The following is a 22,496-nucleotide window of genomic DNA, read 5'->3' on the forward strand; positions in this document are numbered from 1 at the left end:
GCAGATTAAGAAATGACAAATTTGATAAAGAAATTCTGCCCTCAGAATGACTGAAATTTAAGTCTCTAGCACCAAACACTCAAGTTGTTAATACAAAGAAAAAGTTCTTGAAGGAAATTAAAAAGTGCTACTCTGATGCACGCATGAATGATAAGAAAGTAAAACAGCCTTATTGCTGAAAGAAAGTTTCAGTGGTTTGGATAAAAGATCAAATGAGCCGTAATATTACCTTAAGCCAAAGCCTAATCCAGAGCAAAGTCTTAACTTTCTTCATTTCTATGAAGCCTGAGAGAGGTGAAGAAGCTGCAGAGGAAAGGTTGGAAGCTAGCAGAAATTGGTTTCTGAGGTCTAAGGAAAGAAGCCATCTCCATAACATAAAAGTACAAAATGAAGCAGCAAATGCTGATGGACAGGCTGCAGCAAGTTATTCAGAGATCTAAGATAATTGATGAAGGTCAATAAAACAACATATTACTATGCTACACTACACTAAAGGACCAATTATCCATGTAGACAAAACAGCCTTCTATTAGAAGAAGATGTTATCTAGTACATTTCTGGCTAAAGAGGAGAACATAAGGTCTGGCTGTAAAGCTTCAAAGGACAAGCTAAGTCTCTTATTAGGGGCCAATACAGCTGGTGAATTTAAGTTGAATCCAATGCCCATTTACTATTCTTGAAATCCTAGACAATTCAGAATCATGGTAAACTACTCTTCCTGTACTCTATAAATTGAATAAATGGAATAACAAAGCCTGGATGACAGCACATCTGTTTACAGCATGGTCTACTGAAAATTTTAATCCCACTGTTGAGACCTGTTACTCAGAAAAAGAGATTACTTTCAAAATATTACTACTCATTGACAATGTACCTAATCACCTTAAGCTTCTGATGATAATGTACAAGGACATTACTGTTGTTTTCATGCCTGCTAACACAATATTCATTCTGTAGCCCATGGACCAAAGAGTAATTTCAATGTTTAAGTCTTACTATTTAAAAAATACATTTTTGTAAAACTACACATGCCATAAACAGTGATTTCTCTGATGTGAACAAAGTAAATTAAAAACTTTTGGAAAGGACTCACCATTCTAGATGCTGTTAAAAACATTTGTGATTCATGGGAGAGTAAAATATCAACATTAACAGCAGTTGGTTCTAACCCTTGAGGATGAATTTGAGGGGTTCAAGATTTCAGTGGGGGAAATAACTGAAGATATGGTACAAATAGCAAGAGAAGTAATAGAACTAGAAGTGGAGCCTGAAGACATGACTGAATTGCTGCAATCTTGTGGTAAAACTGAACATGAGGAGTTGCTACTTATAAATGAATTTTAAAAAAAGTAGACCTTGAGATGGAATCTAATCCTGGTAAAGAGTCTGTGAAAATTGTTGAAATGACAACAAAGGATTTAGAATATTACATAAACTTAATTGATAAAGGAGTAGCAGGGTTTGAGAGGATTGACTTCAATTTTGACAGTTCTTCTGTGGGTCCAATGCTATCAAACAGCCTTGCATGCTACAAATAAATCTTTTGTGAAAGGGAGAGTCAATCCATGTGACAAACTTCATTGTTATCTTATTTTAAGAAATTATCACAGCTATTCCAAACTTCAGCAACTATCACCCTGATCAGTCAGCAGCCATCAGCATCGAGGCAAGATCCTCCACTAGCAAAAAGGGTAGGACTAGCTGAAGGCTCAGATGATGGTTAGCACATTTAAGCAATAAAGTATTATTAAATTAAGATATATATATATATATTCTTTTTATAGACATTGCACACTTAATAGACTATAGCGTAATGTAAACGTAACTTTTTATGTGCACTGGGAAAGCAAGAAATAAAACTCTTTATTGTAATATTTCCTTTATTCTGGCATTCTGGAACTGAACCCACAGTATCTCTGAAGTACGCCTATATTTAAAAGGACTGGGGCCAGGAACACGTAATCCCAATACTTTGAAAGGCCGAGGCAGGAGGATCACTTGAGGCCAGGAGTTTGAGACTAGCCTAGGCAACAAAGCAAGACCCTGTCTCTAAAAAAAAAAAAAAAACAAAAAAACAAAACCCAAAAATAGTAACAATGAAATGACAAAATTTTAAAATAGTATAGGACAGAAAAATAGCATGATATAATATAATGGGTGCCTGAGTTGCAGATAAAATATAGAAGATAAACTGTCTGGAAGTCATTATTACCACCTTTTGAGAATTACGCTCTGTCTATATATGTATTTTGTTGTTGTTCAATATTTGTACAAGCAGAATTCCACAAGTCACCAAAAGTCAGTTAGCAAATGAATGTCATACTTAAGATCCAAAGATATATTTCATACTTTTAGCATTCAGAAACTTAGAAGTTATTAACTACTTTGACAAAGAATTTGGACTTATCATTCCTCTCATAAGTGGAATCAAAGTATATCTGTTTCATATCCCTGCAGATAGTGTTTACTAAATTTCACAAGATGCTATTTAGTATCAAGCTGAAGAAAGCTGACACTGCCAGTCCTTTCTTGCCAAATATTGGAAAATTTAATTAAATAGACATTTGACTGCAAGAAGGCAATGCTGAAAACTAAATAAACTTTATCCTTTTAACCTTATTGACTGACCAAAGTAACACAAAACATCAATACCTCATCCAAAACAAGAACTCATATTGGATGAACTTTGTCTCTGTCAAGGATGTGACTACTAATGGAGGTGCTGGAGCAAGCCTTAAAATCAAATTACTCTGATGTGACAGCTTAATCTCAGACTTAACATAATCTTTATTCTACCACTTTACAACTTCTTGGTGATTTAATAATACTGATTTTAGGGATCTAGCATTATAAGCTTTAGACATGCCAGTTAGAATTCTGGCATGCTGTATCTTTGGTTTGTCTATCACATTAAAAAAAAGAAAAAGAACAAACTTTGGTTGGAACTAGAACTATCCATTACTCTGAAGCTTTAGAAAGGTGAACATGACAGTTTAATGTTAATTTAGTTACTTTATATAGGAAACTAAATAAATAATTTTAATAATAGTGAATTTAAGCATAAGAGAATAGCATAAAACAAAAGGTTATACTTTACATTATTATTCCAATTATTGTTTTTCTTTTCACAAAGTGGAGATCATTAAGCCTTACAAAGCTAGGATAATAATAAAAAAAAACCTGTTCTTATCTTTAAATTGTTTTATTCATAAATTTTGGCATTGGCATTTTCCTGCAAGTTCTGTTTTCACACAGGGAAGCATTATAACAAATCAAAGTAATTTGGTTACTTTGGTTTGTTTAGGGACATGAAGAGCTGCTAAAAAGGAAAGTGATCGAAGCCTAATAATTTTCAAGGTAAGAGCTCACATTTTTCCATGACTGGTCAAGAACACACTAAAGGTACCCACTAAATGTTTGTTAAAAGAGTAGAAACATATACTTTTTCAAAGCAAAGTAAAAATTGTAATAGATTGAATTGGGGAACAGCTATTCAAAAATTTAAAGAAGTATTAACACTATCAATAAGATGGGAAGAGAGAGGCCAGGCGCGGTGGCTCACACCTCCAAGCACTTTGGGAAACCCAACAGGCAGATCACTTGAGGCCAGGAGTTCGATACCAGCCTAGCCAACATGGCGAAACCCCATCTTCACTACGAATACAAAAATTAGCAGGGCGTGGGGGGCAGGTGTCAGTAAACCCAGCTACTTGGGAGGCTGAGGCAGGAGAATCGCCTGAACCCAGGAGGTGGAAGTTGCAGTGAGCTGGTATTAGGCTATGTACTCCAACCTAGTTGACAAAGCAAGACACTGTCTCAAAAAAAAAAAAAAAAAAAAAAAAAAACCGGGAGACAGAGAAAGAGACTAAATGGTGACTAATGACCAATTAGAAGGCAGACAGAATTAAGCAACCAGTACGTACTTTGATTCTGAATTCTTTATATGGGGTTGAGAAATAGAGGAGAATGAAAGGAAATTCAGAGAAGAGGGTATAAAAGAATTGCCAACTTGGACAAGCTACTTAATTCTTACTCTATGTTCCTTATGTTTAAAATAAAAATCCTATTACCTAATTAAACAGATTATTATGAGAATATGGTAATATTGTATGCAAAGTATTTAGTACTGGCACATGGTACTTGTTCAGTGAACAGCATCTACTATTAGGAAGAAGCTTTTAATTTTGTCTAGCAATTTCTCTTCCTTTTCTGATTATGACAAAGAGGAGAAAATCAAGTAGGAGAGTCATAATCTATTTTTATTAAACACCCCAGAATATTCTTTCTCAATCGTTTCCTGAGCTGTCATCTTCTAAGTCACTCTAGCTTACACTCCAATCAGAAAATGAGCTGCTAGTGTTTAATGATTAATTTGCATCAAAAAAATTACCTAGCAACCATCACTAATATAAAATTAGATCTCAGTTTCTGTAAAAGTCTACAGTCTACTAAAAGGATCTGAAGGTAGATGAACACTAGTTAATGCCATAATTTTAACTCTTAAAAGCACATCCAGGTAGAATATCTCAAGAACTTAAATCAGAAGAATACAGTAATTTTTAAACCTTGGTATTCAGAACTTTATGATTTAGTTTTTCCAAAAATAGGCTAAATATCCATATTGGATTCACTTTGTTAAAGTAATTATAGCAAACTTTTATCAAGCACTACTTACGTGCTGGAAACTGTTTTAATTCTGTTACATGCATTACTTATTCGAATAGTCAAAGTAACCATGAGGTAAGGGCTTGTTTTGAAGAAATAAACCCTTTTTCAAAAACATCACATTCACCTGGATATTTGTAGTAAGCAATAGGACTCTTTATCTCCAATATCCATAAAGAAGGGAAAAATTTCCTGTTTTCCACGAGTTAGGTTAAAAAGAAAAAAGGCCAGTATGGCCTCCATAGATTGGTCCCTATCAGCCTTAGATCTTCAAAACCAACAATAAATGGAATTTTTGCTAAAAAGCTCCTAATAGTGTTCAAGCTACTGTCTGAGGATAAATATAAGGTATTTCAACATTTTAGAAACTGTCATCAGATAACTAAGTAGCAGCAACTGTCAAGATTTGATCAAGTACTACAATTCATCATAAATTCTCAAATTGTGTTAGAATCAGTGCTAATCACAAATGCAGACCATATCAATAAGTGAATTAAGAAGTACAGATTCCTAAAGACACAGAATAACATGTTTCTCACTTTACACTTACCATTCATTCTTTAAAAGAGAAACATAAGCCATCTGTTGCAGAGCAGTCATTCATAATTAATGAGACTCAAACTTGGTGTTTGAACCCGTTTAATGTATTAGTAAGTGCCTAATAAAGTGGAAGGAGAAATTCTTAGAGCTTTTTCTTGATAATATCCATAGTCATATTCTTTTCTAAGCAGGCAAGTTTCTTGAAGATAGCTTGATGTGTCTGAATGAGTAGCTCTTGATAAGTAACAGAGAAGGACAAGACCAAACCCCGCCATTAAAAGTTTCTATTAGACTCTGATACACACAAGTAGCCATCTACCAATTCTGTTGGTCCTTGAGCAATCAGAATGAATCCAAGAAGAAAAGAAAAAAGAAATCTTGTAGAAATAAATACATTCCCTCTCCAGCAAAAGTGAGTATGATTTCTCTTCTGATCCTTTTGGTGTTATCTTCTGAAATGTAACATCAAATGTGTTCTCTAAGAGTTAAGGTGAATATGGGAGACAGCAAGTCAAGGAAAAACCATAATAGGATAACTGTTATGTTCTACCTTTTGCGAGATTCAGTCTTTCCTTCTCTCCATAATTCCATTAGTTTTCCTTTTATTGCTTTTTAACTTTAAATTAAAAAAAAAAAAATGAGTCAGAGTCTTGCTCTTTCTCTTAGGCTGGAGTGCAGTGGCATGACACTGCAGCCACAACCTCCTGGGCTCACGCAATCTTGCAACTTCAGCCCCCCTAGTAGTTGGGACTACAGGCATGCACCACCACACCTGGCTAATTTTAAATTTTTTTGTACAGACAGGGTTTCACTATGTTACCCAGGAGGGTCTCGAACTCCTGGGCTCAAGCCGTCCTCCCGCCTTGGCCTTTCAAATTGCTGGTATTATAGGTGTGAGCCACTTTGCCTGGCCAACTTCAGACAACTTTTGGTATCTATGAAGTTTCTGTTACCGAGCATTGAACACATTTCAAACTTCTTTAAAAACTACGCCCAGAAAATATTTGCCAAAGAAATCTGAATGCATATTTGAAGGCTTCCAAAAAGCAAATGGTTAGTGTGTAGCGATTTAGTGTGTAGTGAACATAAAAGTGTGTAGTGAACATAAAAGAAAATTTTATACCCACCTTCCCTAATAAAAAATTCATTTACTGGCTTTTTCCAGGTAGTTTTGAAACGAGTTTATAAGAAACACCATGAAGTTTGAGAACCAACCGTAGGTAAAGAAAGACTGTTCTTTGATAATATTGAGAAAGTTAGTTTTTGATTTGTCAGTATGCCACCAAGTGCCTTATCATAGGGCATATTGAAAGCAACCAAAGGCCAAGCAATCAATCAGTCACATCAGGATCATTTTGAATTCTGAAATTTCTCTGGAAGAATCTGAATTAAAATGAGAAACTGGACAGAATGCAAATTTCAATTAAAGAGATTATATTTTAATCTTTTATATTTTTGAAAGTAAGCCTTAATCACTCCTTCCATCTCTAGAGTACAGAAAAATTACTTTAGAAATTTTTCGAAACAAAGTAGCATGATGGACAGAGAAGTCAAATGGCAGTTAAGAGCCAGTGAGTTCTAATTGTATAATCATTGACTCTTTCACTTACTCTAAGTCTTAGGTTCTTCACCTATAAAAAGAATTAAAAGACGGTTTAGATTGTTTTATAATTAAAATCCACTGTTACTATCTAGAGACAGAATGTCAAGACTCATATAATCAGGTTCAGCCAATATTTGTTGAATGAAATAAAAGAACATGGCCCAAAGACCACCTGGAAACATTTAAGGACATGGACAACTCCTTAAGAAGAGGGAGAGGCTTGTTATGTATGGGGAGAGCTGGGCCTGGAGGGAAATAAACTAGTACCAAAAGCTAACACCAGTGGAAGGAAAGTAAGAAAATAAAAGACATATGATTCATGAAATTGTCAGTACCAGCATGTCAACTCCAGAAGGGCTGAAGAACAGGAAATTTCAGTAAAAAAATAACCCAGTGAGCTGAGCATAGATTCAGAAATTTTGCCTGATGCTACAGTGAGCCATTATTGGTGCCACTGTACTCCAGCCTGGGCCACAGAGTGAGAACCTAACTCCAAAAAATAAAAGTAAATAAATAACTAAACAAGAAAATTTGTCTGATGTATTTTAGCTATCACCTGGGGTTAAAGAAAGCAGCTGCGTAAAAGAGAACTGGTTTAAGAGCTAAATCATATGGCAGATGCTTTTGTAATTAGCTCTGTGTGGTTCAGAGTGGGACATAAAATCCAGCAGTGATTTGAAATAAAAAATGAAGAATTAAGGCAAAGGTCTTGTCTGTGAAATTACACAAATAGTCAAGGGAGGTAGAAAATACTATAACTCTTAAGATGGTTGGAGCTCCCCAAATCCTAGGATAAATTAGGGGGATTACATAATTCCAAGATCCAGTGCCTGATAGCACTGATTATCAGAAGACATTACAAATGCGTGGCATGCAATACGTGTATTAATTTGAATGGCTATGATAGACTTAGCATTTCTAATGTGGCCATCACAGTACAAAGCTTTTTGAATATATTTCATTTTAATTTTTCACACAAACTCTGTCAATTGATTATCATCTCCATTTTCTAGGTGAAGCCATTCACTCAGAGCAGGAAAGTAACTTGATTAGAACACAGCTAGTAACTGGCAAAACTAGAACACAAATTCAACTCTGATTCTAAAGCTCTTACTCTTAACCACTAAGTTATATTCTCTAGTGCTTGAGGGAAAACAGTAAGGCAAAGACAGGGAAAATGTGGCCAAACCTAAAAAAGATGTAAATTATAATTAGAATATGTCTTTGCCATAGAGATATACTAAGAAACAGTCACTTATTTTTTCTCCAAATCACTTACTATTCTATTCTGTATTTGTTTCTGTTTTAGCCAAAGTAGAAAAGCAATTAGCCACAGAGAGAAGAAAGCATATATTTATAATATATAGTATGAAGAACCAAATGGTATAGAGTTCCTTTCCCAGTCTTTGATCCTATCTTGATATAATTACTTGGATGATGACAGAATGATGAGAAAATTGTATGTTTCTGGAAGCTAGGAACCAGTCATGTTTGTATCATGGCAGGGTAGGCATTTGGACTTCATACAATGTTTTCAATATAATTAAGTTTTCATGAAATGTTGGTAAAATTAAATTAATACATACAAAGCAATACGTGTATTAAGTCAGTAAATATGCATTTAATTCAAGTTTTACAAGTAAGTTATTGTGAAAAATTCATCTGTTTGAAGATATGAGAAAATACAAATGGAAAACTCACTACAGGTATTCATCCCATTAATCTAACACATATATTCATAAACAACTCTTTATTTACCCATTCACTATTTTTGCTGCCCTATATAAATAGTAGATGAGTGTAATATAGTAAAATTAAACTTTACTAAATGATAATTTGGCCTGGGTTTGCCTTGGGTTTAATATATTCATAAATGAAATTAAAATGACTTTTATCTATAATGGTATACTTTACACCCCACCCTTCCCTAGTCCATGACAGATACGGTATATGTTTACATTTTAAAAATAATGTATTAGAAATACACAATAAACTTTATTTAGAAAGCAAAACTATTAGAGGCTTGTGACTCCTTCCTCCATCTTCTATGTATACCACTCCAACCTTTGTTTTCAATTGTCACATATCCCCTTCCCAACACTGACTCTCTTGACTTCCTCTTATAAGGACATGTGTAATTAGATTGGAACCACTCAGATAATCAGAATAACCTCCCATCTCAATATACTTAATTTAATCACAACTGCAATATCTCTTTTGACATTTGAGATGACATATTCATTCTGAGAATTAGAATATGGACTTCTTTGGGGGAACTTTATTGAGCCTATCATATAATAAGTATTTATTTGACTTTGGATTTTATAAAAGGGTTTTGAAAAAAAAATTAGGCAATTAAAAATGTTATGATATTAACAGGAATTATGATCTCCTACCATTTGATACTTTCTTCCAAAATATAAACAAAAGTATTAACATATATATTCCTTTACTAATTACTAATTTTAATGAGGTATCATGTTAAATTTAAACATAAAAAAGAATGTAATTCTGTCATTTGTGACAATATGGATGAACCTGGAGGACATTATGTTAAGTGAAATAAGCCAGGGACAGAAGAATATCTCATGATCTCATTCATATGTGGCATCTAAAAACTTTGATTTCATAGAGGTAAGAGTAGAACAGTGACTACCAGAGGCTGGAAGATGGGGAGGAGGGAGGAATGAGGCGAGATGTGTCAACATGTAAAAAGTTACAGTTAGATGGGAAGGATAAGCTTTGTTGTTCTATTGCACAGTAGGGTGACTTTAGTTGATGATAACAAGTTGTATATTTCAAAATAAATGGAAGAGACTATTTTGAATGTTCTTACCATAAAGAAATTAATTTTTGAAGTGCTGGATATGCCAGTTCCCTGATTTGATCATTACACAATGTATAGGTGTATAAAAATACCACACTGTATCCCATAGATGTATACAATTATGTGTCAGTTTAAAACAAATCTTTTAAATAAATAAGTATTTGAATGATGAAGTGCTTTCTAAAGCAATTACTTAAATTTTTTAGTTTCATAAGATTCATGATTGGAGTAGAAGAAAATCAACAATGCTCATTTATAGCATTTTACTCAATTTTACATTTATTTAGGACAGTTTTATCTGGAAACTTACTTTATAGATCTCACACAACATGTTTTCCGTAAGACCTTCTCAGCAACAAATACTTTGGGATGAAAACCTTATCTTTGTATGTTTTTTACTATTCTTCTTGTATGCGGTATATTTTTAAAACAAGATATTTTAATCCCATGTTTATAGTGTTCAATTTGAATAACTTATAGAAATTTCTTTGAATTAAATTTAAGTGCATAAGTTCTATATTTTACTATTTTGAATAAAGCTACATGAGCATGGTTGAGCTAATCCCTTCAATCTTTTATGTCTATAATAAAGTTTTACTTCCTAAACCAAATATTTGCCTAACTTGGTCAATCCAATTAACTTTTTAATGCTCTCAATTCATCTTGATTCCTTACTAATTAGTATCTCAGTGTACACTTACATATTATTAATCTAATATAAGTCTATATGAATCTTATCAAGATGTTTATACCATCTGATGTTTGGTTTATTTGATGTAAGTTTATCCATATATCTGTAGTATAATGTGGTATTTTCTAAAATATATATTAGAAAGAGAAGGTCAATTTATTCAATTTTCTTCTGCAAACATATTTTCATTCTCAACAGATCCTAGAAATTTGAAAGAAAAACTGATTTAACAAAAAAAACTGATTTAATGAAAATCAGTAGTGGTGACAGTGCTAATTGCTGGTTAGCAGCTCTCCAAGTCTGTCTACCTCATCTAACTGGACTTTGGCCATACTGTCTTTCTACCACTTATGAGAACAGGCCAACCTCTTCCCTACCTCAAGACCCTTGGAGCTGTTCTCTCTGCCTTGAGAGTTCTTCCCCAGACTCTTGGCCTATCTTCTTCTTATTCTTCAGGTCTCAAATATCCCCTTCAGATATTTCATCACACCCTCTGTAAAACAGCCCCTTCATTGTTCTTTATCATAGAATCATACTGATTTTCTTCTCTTTTATCATGAACTTTTGATTTCTTTTATCATTAACTTTGTTATTTACATGTATTGGTTCATGTGTTCACTATTTGCCTTACCTGTGGGACTAAGGTCTTCACTGGCATTTAGCATAGTTATTGGACCATAGTAGGCAGCAATAAACTTGTTTGATAGAATTATTGTTGCTGCAAGAACTTATTACTAGCTTTTGAGACTTAAAAGAAAAAAAAAAATGTGCCAAGAGCAGTGGCTCATGCCTGTAACCCCAGAAGTTTGGGAGGCTGAGGTGGGTGGATCTCTTGAGCCCAGGAGTTTGAGAGCAACCTGGGCAACATAGTGAGACCCCTGTCTCTACTAAAAATTTAAAAAATTAGCCAGATGTGGTGGTGCACACTTGTAGTCCCAGCTACTTGGGAGGGAGGCTGAGGGAAAGAATTACTTGAGTCCAGAGGTGGAGGTTGCAGGGAGCTGTGATTGTGCCACTATACTCCAGCATGGGTGAAAGAGCGAGATCCTGTTTAAAAAAAAAAAAAAAAACACTAACAATTAAGAGTGCTCTTACGTCTATTAAAATGAAACTCTAGAGCAACAGTTGCAAATTTAGATACCTTTCAGAAGCCAGGAAATATTTAAAATTATTCAGGTGAACCTTTAGAATACAATACAATGAATTACTGAAAAATACAACACACAGAAAAGCATAGAACCCACCCAAAGTGGGCAGAACCAAATCAGCCCTAGCCTGTTGCTGCCCAAAAGGAACACAAGGTCTGTGTTGCTCCAGACTTTATGTTAAATCTTACTTTTAGGTGTTTCGGAGGCCTAGGGAATCCCTTGGCAGGCTGAATCTGGCCCACCACCACTACCCTGCAGTCTTTGCTCTAAAGTCTTTATGGGGATCTGACCCTTCCTGGTCACACCTAAGCTCTTTGCCAGCCCATTCTTCTTCCTTCGGAACAATACTCTGCTACTGAATTTCGTGAAGTCTTGATGTCCGAGCCTAGATAGTTACAGGAATTAGATTAGCGGGAACAGAGTCCCGATGACTCTTACTTTTTCAGAGGTCCGGCTTTTCACCTTTTCTCTCCTTTGTTTCTGGAACTAATACTTTGTATTTGGCCAATAAAAACCTCTGCTTTATTTAATTTAAACTAGCCAAAGTTGGTTTTCACAGATTTTCAAAAAAACATTTCTTAATAACATATGAATTAATGACATTCAGAAATGGCTCACTACCTTCTCCATGTTGTACACTGTAATTGGTACTAGATTCCAGAGAAATCACAGCATACAGGGAAGTCCAAGGTTTCTGCCTTGCCTATCTGTGGGTTTATTTTCTGTACCTCTTGCATTTTATATTTCATGCAAATACCAAACGGTTTTAGTTTCACATTCTCCATGCAATTTACTACCTATCTTGTCTTCTCTGCTAAAAATGATTGCCCTTTTTCTTTCAGGAAAGTCTATTCATATTTTAAGACTCATATCTAGCAGGGCACGGTCCCAGCACTTTGGGAGGCAAAGGTGAGAGAATCCTTAGAGCGTAGGAGTTCAAGACCAGCCTGGTCAAAGTAAGAGCAGCAGGAGGCAGTCAAATGCCTAGGCAGATAGTGGGGGGTCCCCAGTGAAATCCCACCTCCAAGCCACAGACAGTTTAAAGCCTGAAAGCCAAGCTATAAGTTAAATCCTGGGACTGGATTGAGAACTTGTCTTCCTGTTTGGTGCGCTTTCCTCTGATTGATCCCTACCCTTCACCTAGTTTACATATAGCTACTCTTTCCTAATCATTTTTCTACACTGTCATGCCCACCTTCTGAGTGGTGTCTTCACTGTAACCATTTTTACACACTCACAAACCAATCAGCATGCACTCCCCATTCTGGGTTCATAAAAGACCCCAGACCCAGACACACGGGGCACTTTTCCATCTTCAGGTAGGGGAATCCCCCCCAAATCCCCTCATTGCTGAGAGCTTTCCTTTTGCTTAATGAATTTTACTCTACTCACTCTCCAGTGCCCGTGTGCCTAATGCTTCCTGGTTGTGAGACAAGAACTTGAATCTAGCTGAGCTAAAGAGCAGAAAGACCGCAACAGCAAGCAAAATGCCATTTCTACAAAAAATACAAAAATTAGTTGGGTGTGGTGGCATGTGCCTGTAGTCCTAGCTACTCTGGAGGCTGAGGTTGGAGGATCGCTTAAGCTAGGGAGGTCCAGGCTGCCGTGAGCTGTGAATGTGACACAGGACTTCAGCCTGGGTAACAGAGCAAGACCCTGTCTCAAAAATAAAAACAAAAACAATATGGCTCTCTGAGGGTCACCTTCTCTAGAAGAGCATCTATGAAGACATCTATCCCCACCACCACCACCCTAGTCAAATATCAGTCACTTTGGATCAGTGTGCCTTCTCTGTATGTTTCTAATGTGAAATGCTTAATTGCTTAAGCTAACATTGTAAATTTAGTACTCTAAGCCCCACTTGACTGAACTCCTTGAAGGAAGACAGAATCTTTATCTTGGTTTTTGACCCCTAATACTTCATTATAGTGCTTGGTATGCAGTAGGTACTCAAAAGATGTAGAATGAAAGGAATATAAAAGAAGGAGGTCTCACAAGCAAGTAATATAATCTAGTTGAAAATAACTTCTATGTATATGTGAAGAAGTTCAATAAAGATAGGAAGAAGTTTATGATTAGAACCTGTAAGAAAGTATACTTGCTGGGCACAGTGGCTCATGCCTGTAATCCCAGAACTTTGGGAGGCCTAGGCGGGAAGATTGCTTGAGACAGGAAGATTGCTTCATGACTAGCCTGGGAAACATAGTGAGACCGCAGGTCTACCTTTTTTTTTTTTTTAAAAAGAAAGAAAGTAACTCCAGCTATGCTTACTATTTTCTAAACAGAATGATGATAGCAATGTATATGAATATGCAATATTTTTGACATATAAGCAGGGCTTAAATTAATTATTAATTAACCACTGGTTCATTTCCCAGAGCTTTGTGAATCATCTGTTATATAAAAGATACTGTAAAGGACAGAAAAATTATTTGGAGGGAAAGAAACTGTGGTAAGGGAGAGAAAGAGTGGGAGAGAAGAAAAAAACATTTTGTTGCCCTTGTTATAGATATAACTCTAAAAATATTTATATAGCTGATACAGAGAGAGTAACACTTAAACTAGGGACAATACTTCCTATATAATACAAAGGCATATGTAATAATAATAATAATATGAAAAAAAGATGGTTGCTGGTATCATTCTTGAGGATTGCAATCGCCAAGTAATTTGGAGAAACTAAAATGTATGTAATGTATATTTTAAAAAACAGATCTTTCTTTTGAATTAATAAGGTCTTATTTGCAGACAAGAGTTTCTTGTGTTTATGATTCTAGCAATGAATGCAGTACTTCTGGAGAAGCCATTTGACTACATTTTCTTCCTTCTTCCAGTCCTTCAATACATATTTATTCAATGTCTACTGTATATACGAAACAGAAAAAGACACTGTAAATTAAAATATACCTTGGACATTTTTGTGATCTTTCTAAAATTAAAAATATCAGTTAATTTCAGCACGATGAGTTAAAAAATATGTACTTATTTATTTACATAATAGTTATCAAATGTGTACACATTTAAATATGCACTCATTTGGACATTAGTTGCAAAGATGTATTTAACTGTTTATAATTAAATATTTAGATTGTTTTAAATGCTAAATGTGTAATACATTTTTCTTTTAGTAAAAATGATGAAAGTTATATAATTATTTATAAATATCAATTTTCCAATAATGCTCATTTTTCTTTCCTGTTCATAAGGACAATCATGCACACAACTATTCAAATGGCTAACGTGACTAGTAAGAAAGTCTTAAGTGCTATAACAAGTTTGTTTTAATCAAACATTCATTGCTAGTCACTTTCCAAATTGCATACTTCTCCCTGCAATTTCCTAAGAAAATTCACCATGATTGCTAGAATAAGTAATATATGCTTTATACTTCTGAAAAAAAAAAAAAAAAAAAAAGAAACAAAGAATTGAAGAGAAAAGCTGGATTGTGAGAGAAGACAAACACCTTTTGAGTGTAATGTGCGTGAAATTGTATGCCTCCAAAGAAAGACAATTTGTCAGCAGGATACAAAGTAAAGATTCTTTGCTCAGAAATACTCTGAGTAGGTGGTTAGTTGTTTTATTGTCTTCTCTCAAATACAAGCCATCCCTGTAACCCTGCTGAATGAAGGAAGCTCTAGGTGACACAATTTCAATCTCAAATCAGGTCAGAAGGGAAGGAGGTAGGGTGAGAATAAGAAGAAAGATGGAAGAGCAAAAACGTGGCATTGGTAAATGTGAGGTTTAACCTCTTGAATATGTGGGTCATCTCCTGAGGAGAAAATATCCACTAAAGAAGAATATTAAACCTCCTAAGAAAATGCAAAGGCTACAAAAGTCACACTGCAACTGAGGTGTGCGAGGAACAGAGAAAGTATTGATTCATCTGTTCCAAATTTTTTCAGAAAAAGTGTGTCTGTGAACCTAAACAAGAAAAAACAGAACAGAAGTAAGAAGGTAGGACTTAGATAAGATTAAATATATAACTTCAGTGATTCTGAAAAAGGAGTACAAAACACTCAAAGAAAGTGGTCTCAGTAAACAGTTTAAAAACTAACTCTTCTTATTTTCTTTCTCATTGGCATCTTTAAAAGTCATACCATTTGATTGATTTAAGCTAAAATTCCTCTAAAGTTGTTATTGTTCAATTATGTACCTATTTAGTGACTCCTAAAATTCCGTGCAAGAATTATTGCAAGCTTTCCTCAGATACTTTAAACTCTACTTCTCTTATGTGATACAATGAACTTTATTGACTCTTTGTCTATATTACCTTTAATATGCTTCATTATTATTACGTTTTCCTATAAATTTTGTTTTTCTATGTTTTTTCTATGAAAAAGTCTCATCTTAAAAATGAATATTGCCATGGAAACACACACACACACACAGACACACACACGACTATGTATAAATAAAAATAATAATAATGTTTCTTCCACATATCAATATTAAGAATAAAACATTCATAAATAGTAAATATATTACCATAAACACTAAAGTTTGTGGTCATAAATCCGAAATGGAAATGGATATTACTAAACTGTATAACAAACAGAACCTAACATTGTTTGTTCAGTTGTTTAATTCCAATATTAATATTAAATCCTAAGTCTGAAGTTTCCCTCACACTAATGAAATAGGGACCTTTTATCAAGGATCATAAAATATTGTTAAGCACAAGGATTTTCTCTAATACAGGAAATTAAAAAAGTATTTTACTTAGGAGCCTCATTCTAAAGTGCAAGTAGTATTTTCATGGTACAAACTAGTTACACCATAAAGTTTCATAAAGTGTTTGGGAAAATAAAAGTTTGTAGTGATTTTGCTGCTTTAAGAAAAAGAACAAAAAGTCTTTAAAATAAATAGATAAAGGACTAAGAAAAAGGGCTCCGGCCCTTGAAGCACTTTCTTTCACCACATACCATTAATGTACTAATGAAAATTATGAGTTAAAAATACTATATAAGATTTAATAGCTCATGAAAATATAAATGAAAAACAGTTATGGAGAGAAATACAGCTAATACCTTAAGAACAGGTATTAGAAACAGACCCAAATCTAGTCTTTGCCATTCTCTAGCGAGTCTAGATTTCACATGGGACATTTCACTTTATCTACTGACCTTCAGTTTCCTCTTCAGAAAAATGGTGATACTCACACATAACAGGGAGGATCTTGTAAAAATTAAATAACTTATGCATGTAAACACTATTCATGTAGAAAACGGCATGTGGTTAAGTTCAATAAACAATAACTCTTTTAAATAAGTAAATCTTTTCACCATTAGAGAGTCATGAATTTTATGCTTAAGAAAAGAAAAAAATAGCTGAGTGTTGAAATAAATCAGGATTTATTAATAGATCCAGGAAGGTCTACAAGGTGAGATCCAGGAGAAGCACCTAGCTTTTTGTTAAGTAATCAGACTGTATTCTAAACCGAATGATACAGTTTGTATGTATGTCTCCTCCAAATCTCATGCTGAAAAGTGACCTCCAGTGTTGGAGGTGGGCTATGCAGGACATGATTGTGTCATGGGGGCAGATCCCTCATAAATGGCTTGATGGCCTCCCCATGGTAATGAGTTCATGTGAGAACTCGTTATTAAACCGAGTCTGGAAGCTCCCTTTCTTGCCATATGATGTACCTGCTCCCCCTTCACCTTATACCATGAGTAAAATCTCCCCGACGCCTCACCAGAAGGAGATGCTGGTGCTCTGCTTGTACAGCCTGCAGAATTGTGAGCCAAATAAACCTCTTTTCTTTCTAAATTACCCAGTCTGAGGTGTTCCTTTATAGCAACACAAAACAGACTAACAAACACACCCATGTTCTCTGATCTCTGGTTGTCTTTCTCCTAAACCAATCTGCCTTTCAAATGAGTCACTATAGTTTATTTTATGATTTATACTTTCTTTTAGGTTATTTTCTTTTCAAATCATGTTAAGTTTATTAAATGAATTCCAATTCTACATTATACTTTTAACTGAAACATATTCCAGATAATTTAGACAGACATGATTGGGGTATAATGTGTAAATTAAACCAGTATATAAATTGGCAAGTGGGTATACCTGAGTGTATAATTCTTATTTAATTAAATTATTAGATACATATTTTGATATAATATTTCTAAGGTAGTCAGTAAACTTTCAGGATGATCAGAATTCTCTAAATATAGGATATTAAGGAACCAAATTGCCCATCTCTGAAAATTTATTAGAGAAAGGAAATCTGTGGTAAACTATAATCCCTTTATGCAAAAGTGTATGAGCAAGTTATCTATATTAAAGTGATTTAAGTAGATGATATTTCAGAATGAGTTTGGCAGAGGATTTTGAAGTGGCTATCCTCAAAGACATTTTAAAGGAATACAGGAAATTGAAGAGACAGCTGTGAAATTCTTTAATTAAAAAATTATGATAAAATCTACAATCTGAAATTTTACTTCACCTTTTGTTTCAAAATATGAACATAAAAATATGAATGTAAGTTTCCTAAAACTGTCTTTAAAAGCAAGGTTCACCTTATTGCATTTTTAAATAAAATGCCTTTGTAGAAAAGGAGTCTTTATATTTCACAAAGGTCTTATTGTGCAACCCAAGTATAATTGTCCCAATTCCAAGATGGTTTACAAATTTTATTTCCTTAAAATATCACTAGTGAATAATAATGGCCAGTAGGGGCTTTATCAAATAGAAGGGCCTATAGAGATACCAATACAAGAAGCGTAAGCTAAATGAGCTATCAATAAATCCTGTACTCTAAGGCTTTTTCATAACAATGATCAGCTTATAAAACTTCACAAGATAAACTTTCTCTAATCATTCAATCTATAAATGAAGCTGAATGAAATTTTCTCTCAACTGTTTTCACTACTATTTTAAAATTTCAATTCATCTCTTATTGGCCAAATTTCTATTACTGAAGTTTGTATACTTCCAGCTCACGAGTAATGTCCTGCTTCTTTAATAAGTGTGAATGAGGCCAGCCTAGAAATATCTTTACAAAAGTAAACTTGCTGATCCCCAGATACTTTGCTTCTTATGAAACATCAAAGGAAGTTGAAACCCAGGATTTGTTTATGATACCAGGTGTTTTCTATCTCTGGGATAAGCTGAATATCTATTATGAAAATACATAATTTCTGAGTGATTTTCACTAAGAATCTCATAAATAATTAACGAGTTAGATAATTTTTTTTTTGAGATGCTGTCAGAAAATGTTTCATTTTAGATTTTTTGATTCTTCATTATTCCTGGAGAAAAGACACATTGTTGGCATATACCATATCTGATAAAAACATTGCAAAGACATAATTCTCGAAGCTGTAAAACATATAATCTGAAGAGTACTTTAGATCTTTTAATCTTTATTTTTTTCTTTCTGGTCTACTCCTTCCGGATGAATATATTTCTAATTCTCAAAATGTTGACAGCAGATGAAGCTTAGATATAATTCTTCTATCAAATTCAAAATGTATAAATTGCTATCCATTATATATATATAATTGTATTGTTCATTTTCACTTCTTATCTGCTTGGACCTGGATAATTGGTATAATACTCTGCCAACCTTTTTCTAAATGTTTTATATTCTTGCATTAATTAAGAAAAGTGTGTTAGAATAGGTATTCATATACAGAAATAATCACAAGTAAACGCTGTAGGATAGGGTAGGCAATATCTAATTCTTCTGATGGCGGGGAGGGTCTGTGATTGTCAAAAATTAATATTAGCCCATTTTTTCATTTAATTTATATGATTTATGTTTTCATAGAGAATATTTGTCAATGCATGCAAAACACAGTTTAATATCTTTTCTCTTTCCAAGAAAAGTATAGGAATATACATACTGTAAGGGACACATTCATACTGCACTTCAAGGTATTTATAGGTTCCTGGACACGGGTCTGGAAAAACATCAGGACCTGCCACCACTGCACACTGGGTTCTGTTATTGCATCTGAAGTCAAAAGAAAGGAAAAGAAGTAGTAAGCTTATGCAAAGTTAAATTATTATCAACATCAACACTAATTTTATTTCAGTTCCTGTTATACAGATTTGAGTAAGGTTTTGCTTAATTTGGGGCTTTAGGCCTATTAAGAAAATATCTGTAGTACAGTTTTTAGAAACTAGACATTAAAATCAATCTATTCAGCTTGCTCATATTAACTAATTTAAAATTTGGTTGAATACAGCGTAATTTCTAGTTAGAAGTTAAATATTGCTGAAGCAACACTAACTGGTCCACAGGATATTGCCAATGTGAACACAAGTAGGAAAGACTATTCGATAGGAAAGACTCACTCCAGTACAAAAAAAAAAAAAAAAAGATTTTAGAAAATATAACCACAGAGTATATTAGGCAGTTGTAAAATAAATTCACTGACTATGATGACATTCATTTTAAAGGTATGAAAAGTGGTATTGAAAAGCTTTATCTGAGCCTAACAAATTAGTAAAAAGTTAATATTTAAATATTAAAATGAGTATTTGAATTTATTTTGTATAAATTAATACAATATTACTACTTATTAAAATCATTTTAGGAACTAACTGTCATGTCCTTTTGTTCAGCCAAATAATGATACGATCCTCATGGATTACTTATCACAAAGGTCAATATCTTATACTATAAAATAATGACTTTAAATTTATAAAAAGAATAAAGACATACCACTATTAAAACATAAATATAAGATGAAACTGGATGAAATATATTATCATGTTACGTGAAATAAGGTACAGAAAGACAAACTTTGCATGTTCTTATTTATGGGAGCCATTAAACCCATGAAGCTATAGGGTAGAAAGATGGTTACCAGAAGATGGGAGGGAAATGAGGGGTAGGGAGGGGAGGAAGTGAGGATGGTTCCTGGGTACAAGAATTGTTACAAAGAATGAATAAGACCTAGTATCTGACAGCACAATTGGGTGACTACAGTCAAACATAATTTAATTGTACATTTAAAAATAACTAAAGATCATAAACAGATTGTTTGTAGCACAGACGATAAATGCTTGAGGTGATGAATATCCCATTTACCCTGATGTGATTATTACACAATACATGCCTTTTTCAAAATATCTCATGTTTCCATAAATACACACATCGACTATGTCCCCACAAAAATAAATAAATAAATAAATAAATAAATAAATAAATAAATAAACAAATAAATCTTTCTAAACCACAGAAAAAGAGAAAAAAATATATGAATACAAACTTGGGCACTTTTGTGGCAATTAGGCTAAATAAATCTGAATTGATTAATTCATGGGGAAAAACAAACATGTTGAAATTAATTATAATTCTGAAAAAGATACTCATATTCACAGTGGACTAATTACTGTGAATTTCACTCAGCAACGTTCTAAATTCAAAAATTTATCCTTAAGTATTTTTCTATAAAAAACTAATGGGGGCCGGGCGCGGTGGCTCAAGCCTGTAATCCCAGCACTTTGGGAGGCCGAGGCGGGTGGATCACGAGGTCAGGAGATCGAGACCATCCTGGCTAACATGGTGAAACCCCGTCTCTACTAAAAATACAAAAACTAGCCGGGCGTGGTGGCGGGCGCCTGTAGTCCCCGCTACTCGGAGGCTGAGGCGGGAGAATGGCGTGAACCCGGGAGGCGGAGCTTGCAGTGAGCCGAGATCGCGCCACTGCACTCCAGCCTGGGCGACACAGCGAGACTCCGTCTCAAAAAAAAAAAAAAAAAAAAAAAACTAATGGTTTTTCCTACCCATAATATTGGCACTAAGTCTATAACATGTGATACTCTAATTATCCCCCGTGTTTTATGTTCTTGTTTATTCATTTCAGAAATATAACCTCAAGGCTAGATTTTTCTGTTAATTCCTTACGGAGATGTTCTGTTCTCTGATGTGACCTCAGAATACTTGCAAGGATACTGGCAACATAAAGAACATCTAGAGCAGAACTCACTTCGATTTAGTGTAAAAATACGTTGTGTTTACCTGAGGCTACCATTTGTCAGGCTTAACGAGGATTTTATTTAGTCTGTAAATTAAATTTGATTCATTAATGAATTTCTTAAGCTGAAAAATATATTATGTGTTATCAGTGAAAGATGAATAAAAGCTAATGCTCCATACTCATCAGGCAATTTAGCATAACAGCTAATACTGAGAGTTAACAAGTTGTAAGGATTTTCTGTGTCAGAGGCTGATGATCAGACAAATGTAGAATAACATTAAGGTAAATGTGACTGTCCTGACACATGTGCCCACAAATATGTTATCTTGATGTTTTGGTATACTCACACCTTCTTAAAATAGCAGATCTTTCATATTAAAAAGAAATTATTTGAATAAGCTCTTCAAGTCAAGTGACATGTTTTTAGCAATTAAAACAATACAATTTTCACATTACATCTTGAATATACAACCTCATAAATCCATCTAAGGTTTTTACTACAATAGGCAGGGATATGAACTCATAAAGTTATTTTTGTATTTGTTATAGAAAAATTAGCAATTATCAGGAACACATTCAACACAGACATAATGGAAAAGTGGCACTATAAAATTTAATATGATGTAAATATTCTGTAAACGTAATATTAATTCTGATGTGTGAATATTTATACATATCTCCTTTTCTTCTTATCTTGGTCTACAGTCACTTTATTCCCTATTACTAAACCTTTTTAATTACTATACCTCTAATTTCAAAAATGTATTTAGAAACAATATCTACTCTTGTAATTTTCAGATATAAATAGGCAACTGTAAATCTTTTATTTAAATAATCAATGTATGATATAAACAGATCAGCTTACTACTCATTTCTGACCAGAGCATAATAGTTAAAATTTATAATTATGGAAGTATATGTTGCACAGAAAGCTGTGATGAATCAATAGGGATTTCAAATGGTTATGTTTATATAGATTAGATTAGAAAACATAACCTGGAGTCTATCCATATCTATCTATCTATCTACCTACCTAAAAGTACATTGACCAATTTATATATTATATATTATCAAGTTGTAAATT

At 33.8% G+C, this 22,496-nt stretch overlaps 1 protein-coding gene across 3 annotated transcripts in view; it reads right to left on the reverse strand.

The window, feature by feature from the left end:
- The window catches only part of ADGRL3 (adhesion G protein-coupled receptor L3), an 868,510-nt gene that overhangs the window by 365,953 nt on the left and 480,061 nt on the right, over positions 1–22,496 (reverse strand). For all 3 annotated transcript variants that reach the window (XM_025386284.1, XM_025386285.1, XM_025386286.1), the window contains one exon: positions 19,328–19,437. In XM_025386284.1, coding sequence (XP_025242069.1) covers positions 19,328–19,437 — 110 coding nt within the window. The remainder of the gene's footprint in view (positions 1–19,327; positions 19,438–22,496) is intronic.

This window comes from Theropithecus gelada, chromosome 5 (assembly GCF_003255815.1).
Source record: "Theropithecus gelada isolate Dixy chromosome 5, Tgel_1.0, whole genome shotgun sequence".
Classification (NCBI taxonomy): Eukaryota; Metazoa; Chordata; class Mammalia; order Primates; family Cercopithecidae; genus Theropithecus; species Theropithecus gelada.